This window comes from Barbatula barbatula, assembly GCF_947034865.1.
Source record: "Barbatula barbatula genome assembly, chromosome: 6".
NCBI classification, from domain to species: Eukaryota; Metazoa; Chordata; class Actinopteri; order Cypriniformes; family Nemacheilidae; genus Barbatula; species Barbatula barbatula.
In genome coordinates, this window is record NC_136765.1 from 16,729,701 (window position 1) to 16,751,739 (window position 22,039).

The 22,039-nt window shown below is 43.5% G+C and overlaps 1 protein-coding gene across 1 annotated transcript in view; it reads right to left on the minus strand.

Moving 5' to 3' along the window:
• The window catches only part of pacrg (PARK2 co-regulated), a 90,772-nt gene extending 72,380 nt beyond the window's left edge, over nt 1-18,392 (minus strand). The window contains exon 1 of the mRNA XM_079458247.1: nt 18,172-18,392. Coding sequence (XP_079314373.1) covers nt 18,172-18,264 — 93 coding nt within the window. The 5' untranslated portion in view covers nt 18,265-18,392. The remainder of the gene's footprint in view (nt 1-18,171) is intronic.
• Nucleotides 18,393-22,039: the final 3,647 nt, after the last annotated feature.

The window sequence follows — 22,039 nt, forward strand, 5'->3', positions numbered from 1 at the left end:
ACAAATTCATCCATCCGTACACTAATACACTCGAAAAAAATATTTTACGATACTGTTCACTTTATTTAAACAATTTTGTTTCAACACCATTGTTTTTGGTTGTATGTATTGCACAATTACATTGTGTTAAACAGACTAAAACAGTAATGTTTTGGCTCAATGTTGGTTTACATTTCAAAGTAACATGTTTCGATCAAGTTTAATTTTAGATCAATTAAATTTGAATACTCTTATGTTTTTATTTAAAAGATTTTCTGGTATGTTAATGTTTTTGGAGGCTTACCAATGTGGTTAAGTGTAGAGCATGTGCTTGGGTAGAATACCTGCTAACCAGATTTTAAGTTGCTTTAATAAGAAAAACTAAGTATTTGGGGTATGCAAAACCAACTTCTGGCTAACTCCTAACAATAAGAGCTATATTAAGCTTATTTAGTGCGTTCCAAAAATAACAGCTATATGAGAAAGTCTCTTGCCTTAAATAAACTTAATTTAATAATGGACAGTGGTTCCACATAATAGAAACATGTTAGCTCTACTTCAAAACTTATTTGATTCAAGTTATTTGGACATGGCTGTTTAAGTTTACTCGTATTTGAGTAGAGATAACATATTTCTGTTGTGTGGAACCACTGTCCATATTTTAATTAAGTTAGTTTGAAGTATCATCTTTTCAGTGTACACACAGACGTGACCTGAATGGAAGTTCCCCCAAAAAAGATGATAGAAATCAAGGATGGGATCATTCAAATGAAATCTCAAACGAAAAAAGGTCTCTCTGTCTGTCTTATCATCTTTAATGACTCACATGATGAAGAATGATTTGAACAAAACAATGCACAAGAAAGTGAGGAAAAAACAAGTGTGGGCTGCTTGATATGGCGATGACGTCCATAAAATCACTGTCTTCTACTGTCTCTCCTACATAATGAATGATCCAATTTACAAGTGGCAGACGGACATTATATAACGTTTCCACCGCAAGTGAGATGTTCAATGAGAACAACAGCCTTCTGTCATGGTGATAACATGCTGAAAGAGCACAATGTATACAGTGTTCTGGTGTTTTTATTTGTAAATATCTTGTTTTCTAAAGCTTTAATTCTTCTTCAACATACACTGTAAAAGTTAAATAATAGTTTCTTCTTACAATAACTGATGCATCAATTTTGTGCCTTTATTGATTTGATTGTTATAACATTCTTGTCAGCAAATCTGACTGATCTATCTGGAGCTCATTTGAGATATCTACAGCATCTACCGCTCTCACTTTTCTGGGGAGGAGAGGAACTATGTACATAATATTTTGCCGTCAGGTGAACTGGAGTCTTAAGTTGTGTTTAGAGCTTGATTTAACACTCTTCCCCACTGGTCGACTGCTGAATACAAGTCAGTGTGTTGCCCTTGTGAGAAGACGGAGCTCAAATGAGTCACATCTGATTGTGATATAAAAATGACAACAGATGGGCAAAGATGCCAGCATAAACCACGTCAAAATTTGCTTCAGAGAATTTATATTTTATTTTAAGGAATAAAATACAGAACATGTATTCAATAATGAATGTAAAAACTAGGTACAAAAGAAAAAGATAATATCATGGATTTGACAAGCTTAAAGTGATAGTTCGACCTAAAATGAAAATTCTGTCATCATTTACTCACCCTGTCATTCCAAACCGTATGACTTTCTTTCTTCCACAGAACACAAAAGCCGAACAGCCATTCACTTCTATTGTATGGACACAAAACCAATGCCTTATTTGTGTTCTGCGGAAGAAAAAAGTTATGCAGACTTAAAATGGCAAGAGATTTAGTAAATTATGACAGGATTCTCCTTTTCAGGGGGAAATATCCCTTAACAAAGCAGCATACAGCCTTTAGTGTCCAGCTTTAAATTAGCTGATGATACAGTACATACAGTAAAGCCTTCATTTCCACAGCTAGTTATTTGTTTGTTTGTTTGTTTGTTAGTGTTTAAGTTTTTAATAACCACAATAAATTCAAGAAATTTCAAGAAATAGTCATAGCGAAAATATCCTCCTTAAAACCCCTATTTGCATATTTGAACTTTTCCAGTAAACCTCTCTTCCATAATCGTATAATCCTATAAATACCACCTTCACTCCGTGCTTGCGGTAGTTCTCTTAAACCTGACTTGCGATGAGTGTTTGGGTGGAATTTTTTACTTACAGTTCATAGCTCCGTTATCATTGTCTCGGCTGATTCTCCTAAAATGTCTCACGAGACACAAATATTTGTTTAAATAAATTAAGAGCATGGAGCTATACAATTATTAATAAAAGAATCTGGGTTTGGATACATTTGTTGAGAAATGATTCAATTCATGTTAAAATCTTTAGTAATGTTGATCTCTAAATGCAGAATTCGAAGCACAGTGTGTAACTTTGTTGAAATCTGTTGATATCTACATTTGTCTCGTCTATTTTGAGGATCTGATACACAACTAATTTTTACATAAAACAAAGAGCTTATTCGGGTTTGTGTTATGAGCTTTGAAACAGCAACCTTTTTAACAATAAAACTATCCTCTGGAAAGTCATGATATTTTATATAGGTCTTTTCTATTTTATCTTTTTATTGGTTTAGCTTGGGTTAAGTGGCTCTGCAGACACCACAGTGACCTACAGCCATCAGATATTTGTTGTCTCAGAAGCGAAAATTACTTCTATGTTGAGCTCTGTGAACATTCTAGAATAATTAGAGGAGGTATACAAGCAATGCTGGTGTATAGATTTATCTGTGCAAGATCTTCTCGTTTACACACACACACACACACACACCCTCTTGCTGACATTTTTGCTGAACCAGCTGAATTAATCACGCAAATTGATCAGTCTGTCACACCTCACATCCTGCCATGATCAGTAATCAGACTTGCATTTATTCAGGACAGTGCAGCAGAACTTAACAACTTTTCAAAACTTACAATCATAACAATGTCTACCAACGCATCACCAAAAACACCTCCAATTTTGAAAAGCATTTAGACTCAAAAAGACTGATCTAGAATTATTTTAATTCTAACAGTTTAAAGCAACAATTAATGTCCCCTCAATCCAGCCCACCACCCTCCCTCAGATTTATCAGACAAAGCAGTGCTATGTCTGATAACAATCATCCGACACATTCAGCACACACAAACACACACACATTACAACAGGCTGAGATGAAAAAAGATGGATGTGAGCTGAGGACTTTGAGTTTTTTTTTTGCTTGTTGGTCATCAGTGTGGTCAGTCTATTTACCAGCCTGTAACAGAATTCCTGCTGCATTGCCCTGAAAATGCGTAATTAGAGTTCCCCTTCAGTCGGTCTCTCGACGTTGTTTGAGAGACTGACTGGGGTTTGATCTTGAGAACCTACCTTCTCCGAGATAATTAATTAAAAAACGCCAATGGGCTTGGCGAATGGCACACGCACGCCAGTCTCCGCCCCGTACATACGGGTATAAAAGGAAGATGGCGGCGGTCATTCACTCATCCTTTGTTCTTCGGAACCTGCGTGTTTGTTTACATGCGCTTTACTCGACTTCGAGAAACTTTTAAACCTGCTGGATTTACGACGCGGAGCAGCGGACTTCTCCTTTCGTGGACTTCCCCTGGGCGTTTCGGCAGACGGCTACAGACCTTTAGAGGTAAGTCCCTCCGGGTGCGAGCATGTCTCGTAGCTGTGTCCTTGGATGCGACAGACTCATCCCTGAGTCTGACGGCCATGATACCTGCGTCACTTGCTTGGGGATCAAGCATGCTGAAGCAGGTTTCACTGATTCGGCATGTCCCGTGTGTGCGGACATGGCAATCAGGGTGTTGCGGTCACGGTTGGCTTCGTTTTTTGTGAGCGCAGCCACCACCCCGTCTGCCTCCCAGGCATCTTCAGCCGCTGTGTCAGCGCGGTTGATCGCTTTGGTGAGCGGCGGGGGTGATTCGGGGACCCCTATGGATGTTGCTCCGTCAGCTTCATGCTCGCGGACCGTCCATACCCCTGCACGCTCACCTGGTACGTCCCCTACGAGCGGCAGACGGCCGCCTCATAGTGGCAAGACTCCCGATAGGGATGATGACTCCATTTCTGTCGCTGCATCGGACAGCTGCCTGCTGGCATCAGATGCGGAAGACTCCTCTGATCTCCTGTCATCAGGCAGTCGAGTACCAGAGGAGACTGACGCTGAGATGTCGGCCATGCTCTCTCGGGCAGCCGCGTGCATCGGGTTGCAGTGTGTGGCTCCACCCTCTCCGAAGCGTTCGCGGCTGGATGCATGGTTTCTGGGATCGGGGCGTGACCCGGTGCCATTCTTCCCCGAGGTGCATGAAGAGCTCTCCAAGTCCTGGAATGCGCCATTTTCGGCGCGTATCAGGCAGGAGAACTCGGCGGCTGTGACTTCCCTGGATGGCGGAGCGGCTAGAGGATATGTTGACGTCCCCCAGGTGGAGGGTGCAGTCGCGGGCCACCTGTGCCCGCAGACAGCTGCCACTTGGAGGGGTCGACCTAGACTCCCGTCCAGAGCATGTAAGCTCTCTTCGACACTCGTGTCGAAAGCTTACACTGCTGCTGGACGAGCCGCTTCTGCTCTCCACGCCATGGCGGTCCTTCAGGTCTTTCAGGCGAAAGTACTGAAGGATTTAGATGGCGGGAAGCCCGACCCAACTCGCATGAGTGAGTTGCGCACTGCCACAGACCTCGCGCTACGGGCGACTAAGGCCACGGCGCGTGCCCTGGGTCGGTCGATGTCCAAAATGGTGGTCCAGGAAAGGCATCTGTGGCTTAATCTTGCGCAGATGACCGACGCCCAGAAGGCCCGCCTTCTGGACGCGCCCATCTCGCAAGCCGGGCTGTTTGGTGATACCGTGGAGGAAATTGCGCAGCAGTTCTCCGCGGTTCAGAAGCAGACCGAGGCGATCAAGCAGATCCTGCCGCGCCGCAACGTGGCCACCAACAGGTCATCACGTTCCAGGCCGCAGTCTGCTCCCCAGCAGCCCCGCCCTCCCGCGGCGGCACCTCCGGTTCCGGGACCCTCCCACAGGACGACCCACCAGAGACGTCGAGCCCCGCGGAAGAGGGCGTCTGTCCCCCGTCAGCAGTCCGCCAAGAGTTCGTCTAAGCGGCCCTGACGGGACGAACCTGGGGGAAGTTTCATTGGGTCCGATCCCGGCCTTTCCAACGCTGGATCGGGGAAGGACGCTGCCTGCCGCGTCTCCATCAAGTCCGGGCCCTTTTCAGGGCCCGGCACCCACATACTCACAAAGAGAGAAATTTCCCCTGGGTTTTCCTCCACAGCACTCTCGTCCGGACGGTGTCTTGGATGGATCGGGCCGCCGACTGCAATCTCCCCCGGATGTTGCGTCAGGCCGCCGGAAGCAGGTATACACACAGAACCGTCAACCTCCCGGGGGGTCCCCCCTGTGCGAGGTGACCGCACTGTCAGCCACCGAACCAGCCTCCCCAGGCACGGTGAAGCAGATTGTTCCTCTAGTCCCGTTGGCGCGGTTCTTGGGCGCTTGGCAGCGCACCAGCCCGTCACATTGGATGGAGAGAACAATCCGTCTCGGTTACTCGATCCAGTTCGCCAGGCGCCCCCCCAAGTTTCGGGGCATTCTGTTCACCTCGGTGCGAGGAGAGAATGCTTCCGTACTTCGGCAGGAGGTCGCCGCCCTACTGGCGAAGGGTGCGGTCGAACCCGTCCCTATAACCGAGATGTCGTCAAGGTTTTACAGCCCGTACTTCATTGTGCCCAAGAAGGATGGGGGGCTGCGGCCCATTTTAGATCTGCGCCGCCTGAACAAACACCTGCACAAGTTGCCGTTCAGGATGCTGACGCAGAGGCGCATCCTGGGTTCGGTACGTCACCAGGATTGGTTCGTGGTAATCGACCTGAAGGACGCATACTTTCACGTCTCTATTCTCCCCCGACACCGGCCGTTCCTACGGTTCGCGTTCGAGGGAAGGGCGTATCAGTACAAAGTCCTGCCATTCGGTCTGGCCCTGTCTCCACGGGTTTTTTCCAAACTAGTGGAGGCTGCCTTAGCTCCTGTCAGGGAGCAGGGCGTGCGAGTGCTAAACTATCTCGACGACTGGCTTATCTTGGCACACTCGCGAGATGTATTGTGCACGCACAGGGACCTTGTGCTTCGGCACCTAGACTGTCTAGGCCTTCGGGTCAACCAGGAGAAGAGCAAGCTCTCCCCCGCGCAGAGCATCTCTTACCTCGGTATGGAACTAGACTCTGTCCGTATGTCAGCATGTCTCACCAACGAGCGTGCACAGTCAGTGCTGCGCTGTCTGAGGTTGATCAGGAATCCCTCGACGCCACTGAAGAACTTTCAGAGGCTCCTGGGGCACATGGCGTCCTCGAAGGGGGTAATCCCTCTCGGGTTGATGCACATGCGGCCGCTTCAGCACTGGCTACAGAGTCGGGTTCCCTCGGCACGGATGCCCTAGCGCACAGCTGGCCGCGGGACAAGCGGAAGTACGCCTTCCCCCCAGTGAGCCTCCTTGCACAGGTCCTGTGCAAGGTCAGGGAAGAGGGGCATCAGGTTCTGGTAGTGGCGCCATACTGGCCCAACCAGACCTGGCTCTCGGATCTGGTAGATCTGACGACGACCCCCCCCTGGCCCATTCCCCTGACGGAGGACCTGTTGTCGCAGGGGAGGGGCACGGTTTGGCACCCCAACCCGGGCCTCTGGAACCTCCATGCCTGGCCCCTGGACGGGACGAGGAGGCCCTAGGGGGCTTGCCGGTAGCAGTCCGGGAGACTGTTCTGCAGGCTAGAGCCCCTGCCACTAGGCGATTGTACGCTTACAAGTGGCGCCTCTTTTCGTCCTGGTGTTCTCCCCGGGAGGAGAACCCGCGGAGTTGCCCGATCGGGTCAGTGCTGGCTTTTTTACAGCAGAGACTTGAGAGTAATCTCTCCCCTTCCACTCTGAGAGTGTATGTGGCTGCCATTTCTGCGCATCACGATCTAGTGGAGGGTAAGTCTCTTGGTCAGCACGACCTGGTCACCAGGTTCCTTAAGGGCGCGAGAAGGGTGAATCCACCTCAACCGCGCTCTGTACCCTCTTGGGACCTTAACGTGGTCCTACAGGGCCTTGGTACGGCCCCGTTTGAGCCCCTCGGAGTTGCTAGCCTCCCTCATCTGTCGATGAAAGCTGCACTCCTGACGGCGCTCGCCTCCATCAAGAGGGTGGGGGACCTACAGGCTTTCTCCGTGTCCCAAGGGTGCATAGAGTTCGGGCCCGGCGATTCTCACGTTGTCCTGAGACCCCGTCCCGGTTACGTGCCCAAGGTTCCCACCACTCCCTTCCGGGACCAGGTGGTGAACCTGCAGGCGCTCCCTTCAGGGGAGGAAGACCCAACCTCTAATGTGTTGTGTCCAGTACGCGCGCTGCGCCTCTATTTGGACCGCACACGGAGCCTAAGAAGCTCCGAGCAGCTCTTTGTCTGTTACGGCGGACAGCACCCGGGGAGGGCTGTCTCCAAACAGAGATTGGCGCACTGGATTGTGGATGCCATCACAGTGGCATACCAGTCCCAAGATCGCCCGTGCCCGCTTGCAGTGAGGGCCCACTCCACTCGGAGTGTGGCCTCCTCGTGGGCACTGGCACAGGGCGCCTCTCTGGCAGACATCTGCAGAGCTGCGGGTTGGGCTACGCCCAGTACCTTCGCAAGATTTTATAATCTCCGCGTGGAACCAGTTGCAGCCCATTTCCTTAACACCCCCGGTGTATAGGACGGACTCCTGGTTTGGGCGTACGCCTGCGAAAGCGCCTTCTCCCCTCACCAGGTGAGACTAGCGCGCTATTTTTAGCCTCCCTACTTCCCCTCTCCTGGCGAAGTATAGGCATTCCATCCATCACTAAGCATCTAAGCGCTGGTACTTTGGTAACAAACGGAGCGGAGCCGTTTGCTGGAACCAGGTCCAGTATAGGTAGAGTCATCCCTCCTCAGGTAGACCCCTGTACTAGGATTAGTGCCCCATACGTAGTGACTCCCCTCTGGGTCGTCCCGTGTGTTGATTCCTCGCTCATGATTTCCCGATTGGTGAATCTGTGACCTCCCCGCCGGTGGTAATCCCACCTGGATTGTCCCCCTATTCGGGCTAACAACTTTCTGCATGTTGTTCTCCCCGCCGGGGAGACCATGTCATGTCTCCACATGTACCTCCCCTCCAGGTAGGATGTGGCCTCCGTAACACACTCTTCTAAGAGGAGAGCAGTGTTTTCCCAGTGTTCGGCTCCGGACAGCTCCTCGCTACTAGAGGCGTACGCCACTGTCCGTGAGGCCGTCAGTAGAGGCTTCTCAGTATGACCAATACTATGTGACTGGAAGATTACATCTCGCGGTAGCACTCTTGTGACTCGCTAGCCTAGTCAGGGTCGCTTCGCTGGAGGTCGTAATATCGGTGCAAGCGCTGGGGCGTTTAGATATATCCCCAGTCAGTCTCTCAAACAACGTCGAGAGACCGACTGAAGGGGAACGTCTCGGTTACGGCTGTAACCTCCGTTCCCTGATGGAGGGAACGAGACGTTGTTACTTCATGCCCCAACGCTGCGCCGAATCACTACAGTGACCGGGAGTGCCCTCTCAGGTTCCTCAGTACAAAGGGTGAGTGAATGACCGCCGCCATCTTCCTTTTATACCCGTATGTACGGGGCGGAGACTGGCGTGCGTGTGCCATTCGCCAAGCCCATTGGCGTTTTTTAATTAATTATCTCGGAGAAGGTAGGTTCTCAAGATCAAACCCCAGTCAGTCTCTCAAACAACGTCTCATTCCCTCCATCAGGGAACGGAGGTTACAGCCGTAACCGAGACGCTATCGAGAATCAATTAGAGTTCAATCTTCAATATTTTCATGACAACAAAAAGTTTTTTTTCTTGGAAAACCATAAGAATATCTGGCCAGAGTGTTTGTCATTGTCATTACAATAAATTCATACTGTTTCTTACCTTCCCAGGGTCTTTTGGCTGACAAAATGCAAAATTTAATCAGTTAATCAAATTCAGATGTCAAAAATCCCAAACTAAATCAAATCCTTCTCTTTTATTTTAACAGGATCAGAACTAAGGTATGTGTTACTCGCATATCAAGTTTTTTTACTATAAATTTGTCACCAGATTCTGGTCATCAGTCTATAAAATATGATTTTCGTTCTTATAGCACTTGTTCCACATCATTACAAAAATATATCAAGCGTCATTGATTAAGCTATCTAAATTCTCTAATGTTAATGCCATTTAATTTCTGTGTCTTTTGCTTGAGAATCAATTAGAGTTCAATCTTCAATATTTTCATGACAACAAAAAGTTTTTTTTCTTGGAAAACCATAAAAATATCTTATCTTACAACAATCACAACAATTAATTGTAGAGGACCAACATCTGAAAAAGTCTGATCATCAAGTTCACAGTGTTTGCCACTGCATCTTAGTGCAATCTTGTCACTAATACCTACGGTAACTGGGCCCAGATAGAATCTACTTTATTTCACAGTTTTGTAACACCTTTCATTCACCTTTCCGTTCTTTAAAAATTCTCCTTTAATCTCCAAGAGGAGAACTTTGTAAAGAACTGATAGGTGAATGATCGGTGTTCCAATTCTGTGAAAGGTGGCATGAGCTTTCATGGGCATAGAGACATCATGAGGGCCTCTGTATGCACCTGCCCCCTGGTGAATGGACAGACCCAAAACAAGTTCTGCAGACAGTTCTGCACAGGGCCTCAATCTGAATCTTTGCAGATCTGATGGCTACTTATCTATTCAGTCGGTGTGCGCTGTGAGCTGAAGCTCTCCTGGGCAGAAGACCCCAGACCCTGAAACTGATGAAACAAACCCATAAAGAGGATGTGACTAAAACTGCTTAGCCTGATTTCTCTCTCACTTTCTATTTTTCAATCTGTCTCTCTTAATATCTATCTCTTTAGGCTAAGCACTACACCTGCAATCCTTGTCATGATTTGCGTCTTTAGAGGAACACAGGCAGAGAGCGAGAGAGAAAGAGAGATTCCTTATAGATATCACCTGGACTACACTTACGGAAAGGCTTTGAAAGGCAACTGCCAACCTCTTCAGTGGAAGAGGAACCAAACAATAGAGTGAGCGTGAACAGAAGACTGGTCTACTCTTACAAAGAATTTCAGACTAATCAAAGTAGACAATCGTATAAGAGAGGAAAGGGACGTTCCCTTAGAAGTACACATAAAGTCTCTTCTTTAGAAGAGAAAGCCCTGCGCTGTAGTAATTTTGTTCAAAGGCTGAATGACGAAATGCACTAAAAGATACAAAGAAACGAAAACATTAAGGAAAAGGTTAGATATAATAAAAACCTTCACAGAAATGAAATAAAGCAATGGAAGTTCAAAATGTTTTTTTAAGTGTTTTCCCATTTTGGTTGCATTGTAGTTTTCCCTGATTTAAGTTCACTTTTCACAGACAGAATCTAGGTTGTGGTTCAGCTATTAAAGATCTGGCCTGGAATCCAAAAAGGGTTTGAATCCCATACTCTGCTTTACAAACAAGATCAAGATAACTGTTGTAATATGGAAAACAAAAACCAGTGTAAAGATTCTTTAAAATTCTCCTTGTGTTCCAAAGAAACAAATAACAGCAGGTGCAGAAATAGTAGGTAATGTTTGTAAACAGTAACACAACTTATTTTAGGTGAACTACTTTAAGCAAAGCACTTAACCCGAGGCCACTCAACAGGGATTGTGCCTCTAATGAGTGTATGGGAAGTCAATTTGAATAAAAGTGTCTGCCAACTGGCTACTTACTGCAAAGACCAGAGGAGGCCGTCTTAAAGGAGCAAACTGCAATGCAACACACCATAACCCATGAATGATAACAACTCTCACCCATTCCAAAAGGTCGGGTCAACATGATGCTGATGCATTTCTTATGGATTTTAAAGAAGAATGTAAGAGAAAGGACACAGTGTAGAATATTGTCATCATGTGGCAGACATTTCCGGAGCGAGCATATTGATTTCAACCTTACAAGGTCTCATGTGTAAAGAGCATGTGGGCAGCCACAAGGCCTTAAGCTAAATAAGAGCCCATTACACCTGGTTTAGCCTATAGCTGTGACCCTGAGACAAGTCACAGTTGTTTGTTTTCACATCATCCTCAGAGATGTCTGCAGCGACAGGCTTATCTCCCCAAACTCTTTTGTTGCTCATTTTCCTTTCCTTACTATTATTTAATTCGATTTATGTTTAAAATCATGCCTTACACATAGCCAGGATAATGTTCCCAGTTCTAATTTCAGCATTTTTATACCAAATCCTATTTTCTTGTAACCTTCCAAATTGTGTTGAGAATAATTTCTATTCACCATTTCAAAGAACAGGTGATATTGACATTTTCCCTTCCTGTCAAACGGTTGCAGGTCCTCTTATCTCGAGAGCGGCTAGCATATGTTACGTATCGATTGTCTTTTGTCTGCCTGGCACTAACCCCTATTGACAAATGCATCCAATCATACTTTCCTAAGACCGCTGTCCATAAACACACAGAATCGAATCCCAATCATGGGTCATGGATGCTATCTAACGGTTTTATCGGAGTTGTGCTTTAACTTGCACCATTTCTTGTCTGTGCAGCTGTCACTCATATTGGTCTCATCCTGGGCATCACCATCACTCTCAATAAGCCCAAAACTCAAACTGATCTCATCTATTGTAAGTATATACAAACAAAGCCTATTTAGTTGCAAATTGTGTGTTAAATTGGAGGGCCAAGACTTTGTCTGGGGTTGCCAACTGTCCCGTACTGAGCCTGCCTGATTTGTCCCGTACGTGACTTCCCAAGTCCTGTTTACTGATTGATCTAACCACTGATTGAAGCAACCGTAGCACCGATCACGACACTTGACTTGGGAATGATTACCAACACCTGTTATCCAATCACAGCTCCCCGATGCGCATCAGTCTAGGTTAAGTAAATGCGGCTTTGTTTCGGCAAAGCATGCATATGTCACTCACGCGCTCCTTCAGACCTCCACGTCAAACACACTTGCAACCAAGCACACACAGAGGAGCGCACAAAGTAGTGTTGCGGACAACTTTTCGGACAGAAAAAGCACAGAGTGTAGTTTGTCTGTACATAGGCAGGCACATACTGTAGTTTGTCACCCAGACCGAATTGTAGCCTACTATTTTATACATTTTTGTCTGAGAACAGAAAATATATAAATGAGAATGGCTTTATTGGGCATTTAGTTGTATTAAATTATTTAAATTCTACTGTATTGTGGTACTGTAGGTAATCGTTCAGAGAGTAACCATATTTTTCCATGTGGTTTGGCCATTCGCCCATACACAAACGCAGTACCCGGTCACTGAAACCAAACTTTTTTGAAAACTCTGGCCAGGGTGCAGATTTTCAAGTACTCTGGTTTCAGTGTTGTCATGTAGACGGTGAAACCGGAGATTTGGCGTATGAAGTTGAAATGCGTGCCGCTATCTCCTTTGTTTGATGACAAATTTCAGGCTTCTGATTGGCCAACACGGCTTTATGGATAGGGTTATATCGCCACATGTTGATTTGGCATGCTTTTGACAGCGCTTTACAGCGTGTTTTTGCGTTTTTATTTAAACGAAGAAGGAAAAACTCAGTTTATAAAAATACCTGTGTATGTGTTGACTAGGCCTTTGGCAACTCTAGGTGGAAGCATGTTTTAGCTGTTACTTACAATTATAGAAAAGAATCAGTCTTAGTTTGCTTAGAAGAGATAAGAAGATGAGGGACTTTGATGAAAACAAATAAGAAGCCATGTGGCCAGGGTTAAACTTTTGCAACACAGCAGTGATCGAAGACATTTTTCCATGCACTTTCTATTTCTGCAGTTTTTCACTGAGTAACCCCATCCATTATAAAATCTTATTGGTCCAAAATTTCATTCCACTGCTAAACTAAAATAAAGCTTAATATAAAATCATGTGATTTAACCTAAAACCACTCGATAAAACGTTATAAACGGATATAATTTATTTTCAAAAAGCCAAGATGACATTTTAATAATGGTGGCACGACGTTGTCTGCAAATTTCCACTTTTTCTTAATACCACAGAATAGGTCACAGAGATCCTGAGAGTCACACACACACAAACATTCTTCTGAGCTCCTTCCCATTATCCATTCATCTATAAAGTCGCGTTTTCATAAGCAGGAACCTTTGGAGATAAACTATAAAACGTAGCGCGGAGAAGAATCCAGAGCTGTCTAATTTTAAAGTAAGAAAGCGTTAAGATTTGTGTGAATATGCAGCCTCTGAAGACCTTATCCACAGTTTCATGTTGCTTTTTGAAATGTGAAATACACCAGAAAAGTGGCCAAGGGTAGAAAGGTGAAAAATTATGCAGGCAATAACATTTCCAGCTGCTATGCGTTCAGTCAAGGACCTTTAGAGAAGAGAGTATGTGTTTGATCAATAGAGACATGCAGGCCAGTGCCTGACACTCGCATCCGTTTCTCCGTCAGACATGACAAGCAGTTAGCTGGATGGATGTGGAGTGGCAGCCAGTAAGCCCTATTTTAGCTGGAAGGATTTTGAGAGTGACGTTCAATTTATACGGAATGGCAGAGAATCAGCTAATTTACGTAGTCCTAAAGACAACAGATAAACAGGCCAGAACAACCCAACACACGTTACACCAAGTACCAACACACCTTTTGATAAACACAAACATTACAACTGTCTGTGAAAGCGAATGCACATATTATTTTAAACATGTTTATTTCCCTTCTGTCTTCATAAAACTATATTCATGCCTATAACATATTTGTGTTTATAATCCTCCTGGCATGAAAAGGCTGATGTGTTTTTCCAAAGGGAGGTGAGAACCTCCACGCGCAACACAATACGTCTTTCACTCATCTAACGTGGCAGGATAAATGGGAGAGAGGAGGGCGATGCAAGGCCTTGTATTGATTCAGTTTCTTTGGCCACAAATATCTGGCAGCATAATAACCCTGTGTGCTTCAAGACTCTTGGCATTTAAGGCATCAAATGGCCTTGCTGCTATCAGCAAATCATGCTGCTTACTGCACCGTCTGGCTATACATCAGCAACCACAGCGAACGGACCAAAGAGAGGAAGATATATGAATACTTTTAGAGGCAGATCTCAAGTCAGTGGTGTGTGTTGGAGCAATGCTTAATGTCCAGCGGTGTAAGTAGTTGGGTTTTGGAGGGCCCTTGATGGGGACATTGTTTATGACCTCCAAAAAGTGATGGACTCACAGGCCGTGTCTGAAAGTGAAAGCAGTTGGCCTGCTGCATTGCCAGTCTATGACTTAAAGGTCCAGTGTATGACATTTAGCGCCATGTATTGGTGAGGTTGTGAATTGCAACCAATGGTTTCATGGATGTTAGGGAATGCTATCACAAGTCTGCTATATTGCCAAGTTAACATACTAACTGTAGCATGATAACAGCCAAAGAAACCTCTAAGCATATTTTACACTCAGCAATATCCTCTGAGGGGCACTAGATACAACAAACAATATTCCAAGTGAAAGTAACGTAAACAAATGCATACACTTCCCTTTGAATCCACAGTGCTGAATACTTGACTAAACACACCTGAGTACACACCATTATGGCTTCCAATCCAAATACTGAAAAACTGCACTCGTTTCCAATCCCGTTGATGACAAGCGTCAAAGTAAACATTCTTCCTCCGTGCCAGTGCCTAATTTGCACAGTGAACAGGCATAAAAGCAGCTGAGAACATAGAGACAACACAAGACAGTATTCCAGTCAGCCACTCTGCTGAAATTGCTAACAGTAAAAAAGCATTGTGTAATCGGTAAAACAACTTTAAGATTACCGCTAGTGAGTTTGACAGGAGACGTATGTCTATGCAGATCCTTCTTATGGTTTGAAAATCTGCAGGCGCCTCAGACTGGGCGACACGCTTTGTTGTATAATGAACTTAGCGTTCACATGCCTTTCATTTCTAAGCAGACGGATCGGCGTGGGAGATATTAAACGTAGACCTGTGATTAGCTTGCCATCAGAGACAGGATGCAAATTTTGTGGATGGATCAGCCTCTGACTTTTCTACCTCTCACACACACGTAACAAGCAAGAAAGGCATTTCTAAATGTTTGTGGCAGCTGGTAAAATATGTGGGCCGCTGTGTCAATATAATGTAAATTTGAAATTTGAAAGCTCAGTACTTTGTCTATGGTGAGGTGACAATGTAGAGATAAACATATTCTCCACGGTATTAACAGACAGCTTTTTATTTTTGCTGCAATCATCACTTTACTTTTTAATGGTACTCCACATCCCACCATGCGACAAGCCGAGCTTGGAGAGTTTTTTCCCTGTCCATTAGTGTAATTCTGTCCCATTTCAACCAACAAATCCGTAATTTGCTTAAAAAAACCTCTTCAATGTAAAGGTGTAGAGGAACATTCTCCCAGAAAACAGCGCTTAAAAGGGATAGTTCACCCAAAAATTAACATTCTGTCATTTTTACACTCCCTCTTGTTATCTCTGTTTGACCTTTCTTCTGCAAAACACAAAATAAGTTATTTTGAAGAATGTTGGTAAACGAAAACCGTTGGTCTCTATTGATTTATATTGGTTTTGTGTCCGTACAATAGAAGTCGATGGGGGCCGACTGATTTAGGTTATATGGTTTAAAATGTCAAGAGGGTAAGTAAACATTGTCCGAATCTTTTGTTCTTGGGTGAACAACTACACTACGTTTATGGTGCTTTGTTGGCCTTTTGTTTTTACCAGAAGCAAGATAGTTCGGGGAAATCTCTTTCTTCAATGTTTGGTTTAACTTTACAATATTTTACCATAAAAAAGGTGTACAACTGTAATTGAAAGTATCCTCACTGTCCTTAAAGCAACGGTTCATGGAGGACCATCAAAGTTTTTCATTTATATTTACACCTTCTGAACAGGTCAATGAGCAAACCAAACAGCTGTTTGGCTCTAGGAAAGATTTATCATTTAAACTAAGAGTGAACTGCTTGTCACACTGATGTGAGTTGATGGCTATAATGAGGAACAGTCATAAATTAACAGACATGCCCTCAACAGCACTCAGCATCTCTGGCGAGGGATCACAACCTTAATGAGCACGTGGGGGAAATTTAGGTCAGTTTAAGCACAGGAGTGAGGGTTTAGCCATGAGTTAAGGAGTGTAATTAATTGGTCACATGCAGATGCTAAAGAGGCTCATTAGTGAAGTGACTGTGGGGTTGAGGCCTGTGTAGGTGTTTATTCCCCCTTAAAAGTTAATACTTGTAAACCTAAGGATTAAAGCAAAAAAAAATATATAATCTATGTTAAATAGCACAAAAGCAGTTCTGATTCTCTTATCTTTATGATACAAAACGGAGGCCTCACTAAATAAAGGAAGATACCGATATAATCTGTCATTACAGTATAATCTGTCAGATTATTTCTCTCAATACACCTGCCCTTGTGTTTAGAAATGCTCCTTTAAACTCTGCACAACATAGAATAAAATGAGAAAATACTATCTTCAATAGACCAATACGCTCTGCCAGTTTAAACTGATGGGCTTTCATATTTGTTATGGACATCTAATACATCTTCATCTCTGGCTAACTCATAGGCGCTATTGCGAGAGAAGCCCATTCTAGGCAATTATAACCCAGCCTGCACTGATGGGGGTGATGTTGTGGGGCACGAAAATGATGGGTAACCGTCAGCTGTGTGATGAAAAATGAGATTCACATTGTTGTTAAAATAAATGTCTACAGCTAGCACACACTCCATTTTGAAGTGAAAAATATATTTGTTGGAAGCTAATGTAGTATGGGAAGTAAGAGCAAAAATGCAACAAATGCTGTTACATTGCAGGTAATGGAAATCATTACCAAAACACATGCCCTTCACACACAATATTTTATTGCCTTAGAATGAGTTAATGCAAATGTACCATGTTGTTTCTACAGTAGCCGTAAACGGACAAACCATTCTAAAGAGAACGTTTTGTTAAAAAACATTTTTCTCCTTCGGCGAAGAAGCGAAAACATGAAGACATTAAGTCCTGTGTCAGACTCCGTAGGGCTTTGAAAGGGAAGGGGAGGGGTGGAGTGAGCCGTTGGTTGCAATTCGCAACCTCACCACTATGCCGTACTATACTATACATACACTACTCACCACTAGATGCCGTGCTATATATCATACACTAGTCCTTTAAGGCAATTTAAAGCAACTCTACCGAACTACAACAAATTCCAGTGAGTTATAGTACTAGCTTGCAGTACTCACCATTTTATCGTTTAAACCCCCATTGTCTTCCTTTTGATCTGTGATACTAAAATGCTATTATTTTGAGTCTTGTTTGGGTTTTTCTAGTTACAGTGAAGTGCGACCCTTTTTCAAGATGTAAAAGTACTTATAAGTGGTACTTTAAATGGCACAAGAGTGATTAAATAATGATATTATTGAACATTAATGGAAATTTAACAATACATTTTTCAAACTCTTTATGCTGGATTCACACGGTACGCGGCAGCCCCCTTTAAGGCGATGTGGCTGCCGCTGCCATTCACAGAAAGACACAAATTTTCGTATATATATTTTCAGCTGCGTGCCGCAAAGAGCCGTGACCGTGGAAGTTAGCGTGATTTTGGATGCACGAGCACCGCTTGCGATGCGCAAGGCCTCCGCTCCACCAACGAAGCGGCCCGCGTTTTGCCGTTTACCGCATGTTTCACTTTGAATGTACTGACTATACAATCGCGACTGCCAGAAGGCTACAGTGTGAATTCAGCGTTACTGCCAAACAACAAAAAACATGTCAAAATACCAGGGATACAGGCATACATCCCATGCATCCAAACAAACATCCAGTTGAATAGACAGCATGTTAGACATTTTATTTTTCGAATATGGATGTAGGCACTATACAACAACCAGGCATTTGTACATTAACATCAACAACAACACTGTGTCACATATGCAGCTAGTTAGATCATAAATTCCGACAGCAGAATATTGATGCATACGCCAGGATATTAACACTAGCACTGAGCAGCACTGCAGAAAAGTCATTTATATACACGTATGTGTGACACTGATGTTTTATGTTTGTTAACGTGTCAGTTAAACTGCCATAACACGCAATAAAACTCGTCAAAACATAAGCAAACTTTAGCAAGCTCACCACTGAGTTCTTCATGGTGGATTTCACCGTAAAACCCTCCGTTTTCAGCTCTCCTTTCGGCAAAGGTTGGAAGCTTCTCATTTTCGTACACATCTCTAACTAAACGAATAAAGTAGGAAGTAATTAAAGCAAAGTTAAACTTATAAAGCGGTTTGAAAAGCAAGTGATAGTTCAACATCAGCGTCGCATTGGCCCTCTTCTGTTTGGGTTGCTAAGGACTCACTTGAACTTGGGTTGCCATGGAGGGTTACAGAACCCGGATGTTCATCACGCTATGGAAACAAACAGAAGCAGCGTCGTTTATCAAACGTCATTCTAATGAAAGCGAGATGGGAAATTATAGTCTAGCTAAATTTTTATCAATACTGGAAAGCATTATTATGTTCCAGGGATATGTATGAGTGCATAAGGCATGGATTTGCTCGATGCATCTATCTTTTATTTATGTTTAATACGTTTATTTATATTAATATTGTGAAGTTTGTTTTATCATTTTACAAACCAGTGAAGCACGAAGTATCAATATGTCTGTTCATGGATATATTTATAATACTTTTAAATATAATTTATTTACAAACATATTGACCGCATATTGAAGGTCATTACTAACTGTGATGTGTGACTTCAGTATGCAACACCCACTGAATACAATCCATCCAACATTTTTGTTTGATAAGCCATTTCCCTCAAAAATGGGTCACAATTTCTCAGTGTCAAATGGGTTGTCACATAAGGGGAAGGGCCATGACAACACACCCAGCTGCCCCTTGACAACGGCTGTGTCTCTCCTCATGTGCGTAAGCAATAATACTTCATCCTAGAGGTGTATTGCATATTATCTGCTAAATCAAGAGAGAATTCCACTGTACTAAATCATACCACCAAAAGAGTTTGTAACTCTGGCGTGTCTTTGCCTTTGGACTCTTCGCGGCAGTAGGCTACAGTAATTACTCTTCAGTGTGATGTACAAGCAGTTTCTCTTTAAACTCCTATCTGGTTTTTATGACTCCACTGAGATGGGAGGAATATCTGTGGTGTTCTACTCGACATTTATGACGTCTACCTTTAATGCAAATTTGTAGTTTGTGTTCGGATATACAAAATTAGTAAAAAACATACTGTGCACGGGATGCATACTGTACAGACAATGAATTCTCTGTCATAAAAAGCAAGTATTTCTTACTTTAAAGGTTTGAATAAAACGCAGAAAGAGGATGTGGCAAAACAAATATTTTACAGAGCCGTGTTCTTGTCATGTAACAAAAACAAACTGTACGGACCTCTTTAGACCCCCATGTCAAGGCTATTTCATATTTTTTTGTACTTTAGGGTCTGGATAGTTACCTCAAACTTAAAAATAAATAAATAAATGTCTTCTATGACATTTATTATGTGTAAAAAATGAAAAAGAAAATATTGTTAAAAACTTGACATGTGTTCTAAAATATTTTTTTAGTATCCTTATTTTTTCATTGACCCATAAACTGTCCCCTGCTGCCAGATAAATAATCTGTGGTATTTTCAGTTATTTTCTGTATTTTTCTGTCTGTCTGGCTGTCTCCTCTAAAAAGCATACATTGGTCATTGTGGTTCAGTTGTAGGCTTTTTTAAAACCTTCTTTTACTGTTGTGCTGTGTTTTTCCATATGACATTGCTAAAAGAATTGCCCCCAGACACAAACCATTAGATGCAGAGTGTGTGGGCCTTATTTATGCCATTCTCATGGCACTAATGATGTGTGTGTGAATCCGAGATGGGTTTTGGTTTTGATGTGTGAAGGTCTCCATCCCACTGCCGCCACCACACAAACATGATATGTGTGTAATGAGTAAACATTCAACCTTCATCTTTCTCATCATGGCCTCCTCTCTGCGTTTGATGTGTGTCTCATTTGGCCGTTTCCCTCTGGGCGGAAGCTGCTTCCAGTGACATAGGCAGCAATTAGACAGGCGATAGCCAGAAAGATGGTTTCTGCAAGACCATTAACACAAGGAAATGCACGACTCAAACTAACAGAGGCAGAAGTCAAGCCGGACACACACAATAAACAGCTCCTATCGGATAGGCCTACGCCAATCAGCATCCCACAAACAGCCCATTAGGGCAGCGGATTCTCGGATCTGACACATCTACAACTCCTTCAGAAAGCAAAATTGTGACTGTAGCGAGAAGGAAACGGGACGGTAAGCAATGAATATTAGAGTGAGGTGAACGAGTGAGTGCATGAGAGAGATTTCAGAGCAAAATCACGAAAATTCATCACAGTAAACAAAACAGAAGTTTTTTCCACAGATTCACTGAGCATGCAGCGATACTTCCTCTCATTCCTGGTTTCATTGTTTGTGTGCTCTTCTTCCGCTTGCCATGTTTGTGAAAGTATGCAAATCATTCAGAAGCTCCAAAGCACAGGTTGCAGGCACCTAACACATCAGGTTCTGGTGAATACCTGCAGTATAAGATGAAAGACCAGCTGAAGCTGACTTCGCTCAAGAGACAAATTCAAAGGAATTAGAGTCACTCGGTGAAAATCTTTTACAGAGTCGGATGGATGCTGAAGTGTCACACACACGTTCAAACTGATTTTTGGAGCCAAATGGATTATGCTTCCGAAAAATATTATATCTTTGATAATTTTGTTGCCACAGTTGTGTTGTTTTTCCTAAATGCTGTGGAAGACTTTGGTTAGTCCAGTCGAGTTGCACTTTTCTCTCATCATCTCTGTCGCTTCATGTTGGTCAAAACTCATTTGACTTCTGGAACACAAATACAAAAAGGTTGGTCTTATTAGAATTTTGTGAATTTTAAGTTGCTTTTTGTCTGGTGTCTCCCGAAGGCACTGAAAAACAACCCCTTCTTAGATCATTTTCTAAAGATCAGATCCATGCAGTAATCAATACCTTCCAGGGCCATATTGAGGTTTTGTCATTTGTTTTGTTTTGGGTTGTTGTAATCCACGGTTGGTCTGTTTTAATCATTTGCACCAAATCCAGTCCCTGATCCAACTGACTGCGCCTTTTCACTTTTCTCATTTGCCTAAGAATTATTAACTGAGCTTTATCTAAATGCCATTGAATAAAACTCTAATTTAGGAAGGTGGGGAATCTTCTGTTTTCAGTGAATATCCCAAGCAACAGCACATGAAACCAATTTTTCCGAACTTGTTTGCTTTCTTCTGCATGCAAACTGGTTTCTGATTAGTTTACCACACTTAGATCATTACCTTAACTGTGTTAAATGTCCTGATGAGTGGTTAAGGGTGATGTATTACCGACAGATTTTCAGTCACAGACAATTTTAAGGGGGTCTATACCATTCTACACATCAGTATCTAAGCAAACAGATACTTATCTAGTCTAGATGAAGCTATAAGAGATATTCAAGTGGATGTTATCTTGGTAAGAACCAAAAAGACTAAAAGAAAGAAGATAAAGACTATGCACTTGAATAAATAGTTCACCTTCAAAATGAAAATTTTGTCATCCTTTACTCACCCTGTTGTCATTTTAAACCTATGTGACTTTATACGCCATTGTTTAATGCAAACATTAAGATAATTAAGTTATTTCAAAATTTTCGGTAATTTTTGTGTGCATTAAACAAATCACCTTCAGCTTCTGAAATTTTATGGATATTACATTAATTCAAAGTGTGTCTCCCGCCCTCCCTCCCTCTCTCCCTCCCTCCCTCCCTCCCTCCCTCTCTCCCTCCCTCTCTCCCTCCCTCTCTCTCTCCCTCCCTCCCTCCCTCCCTCTCTCTCTCTCTCTCTCTCTCTCTCTCTCTCTCTCTCTCTCTCTCTCTCTCTCTCTCTCTCTCCCCGCCTCAGCAGTAAAATATTATTAGCACCTCCCTGCAATCATACACAGCCGCA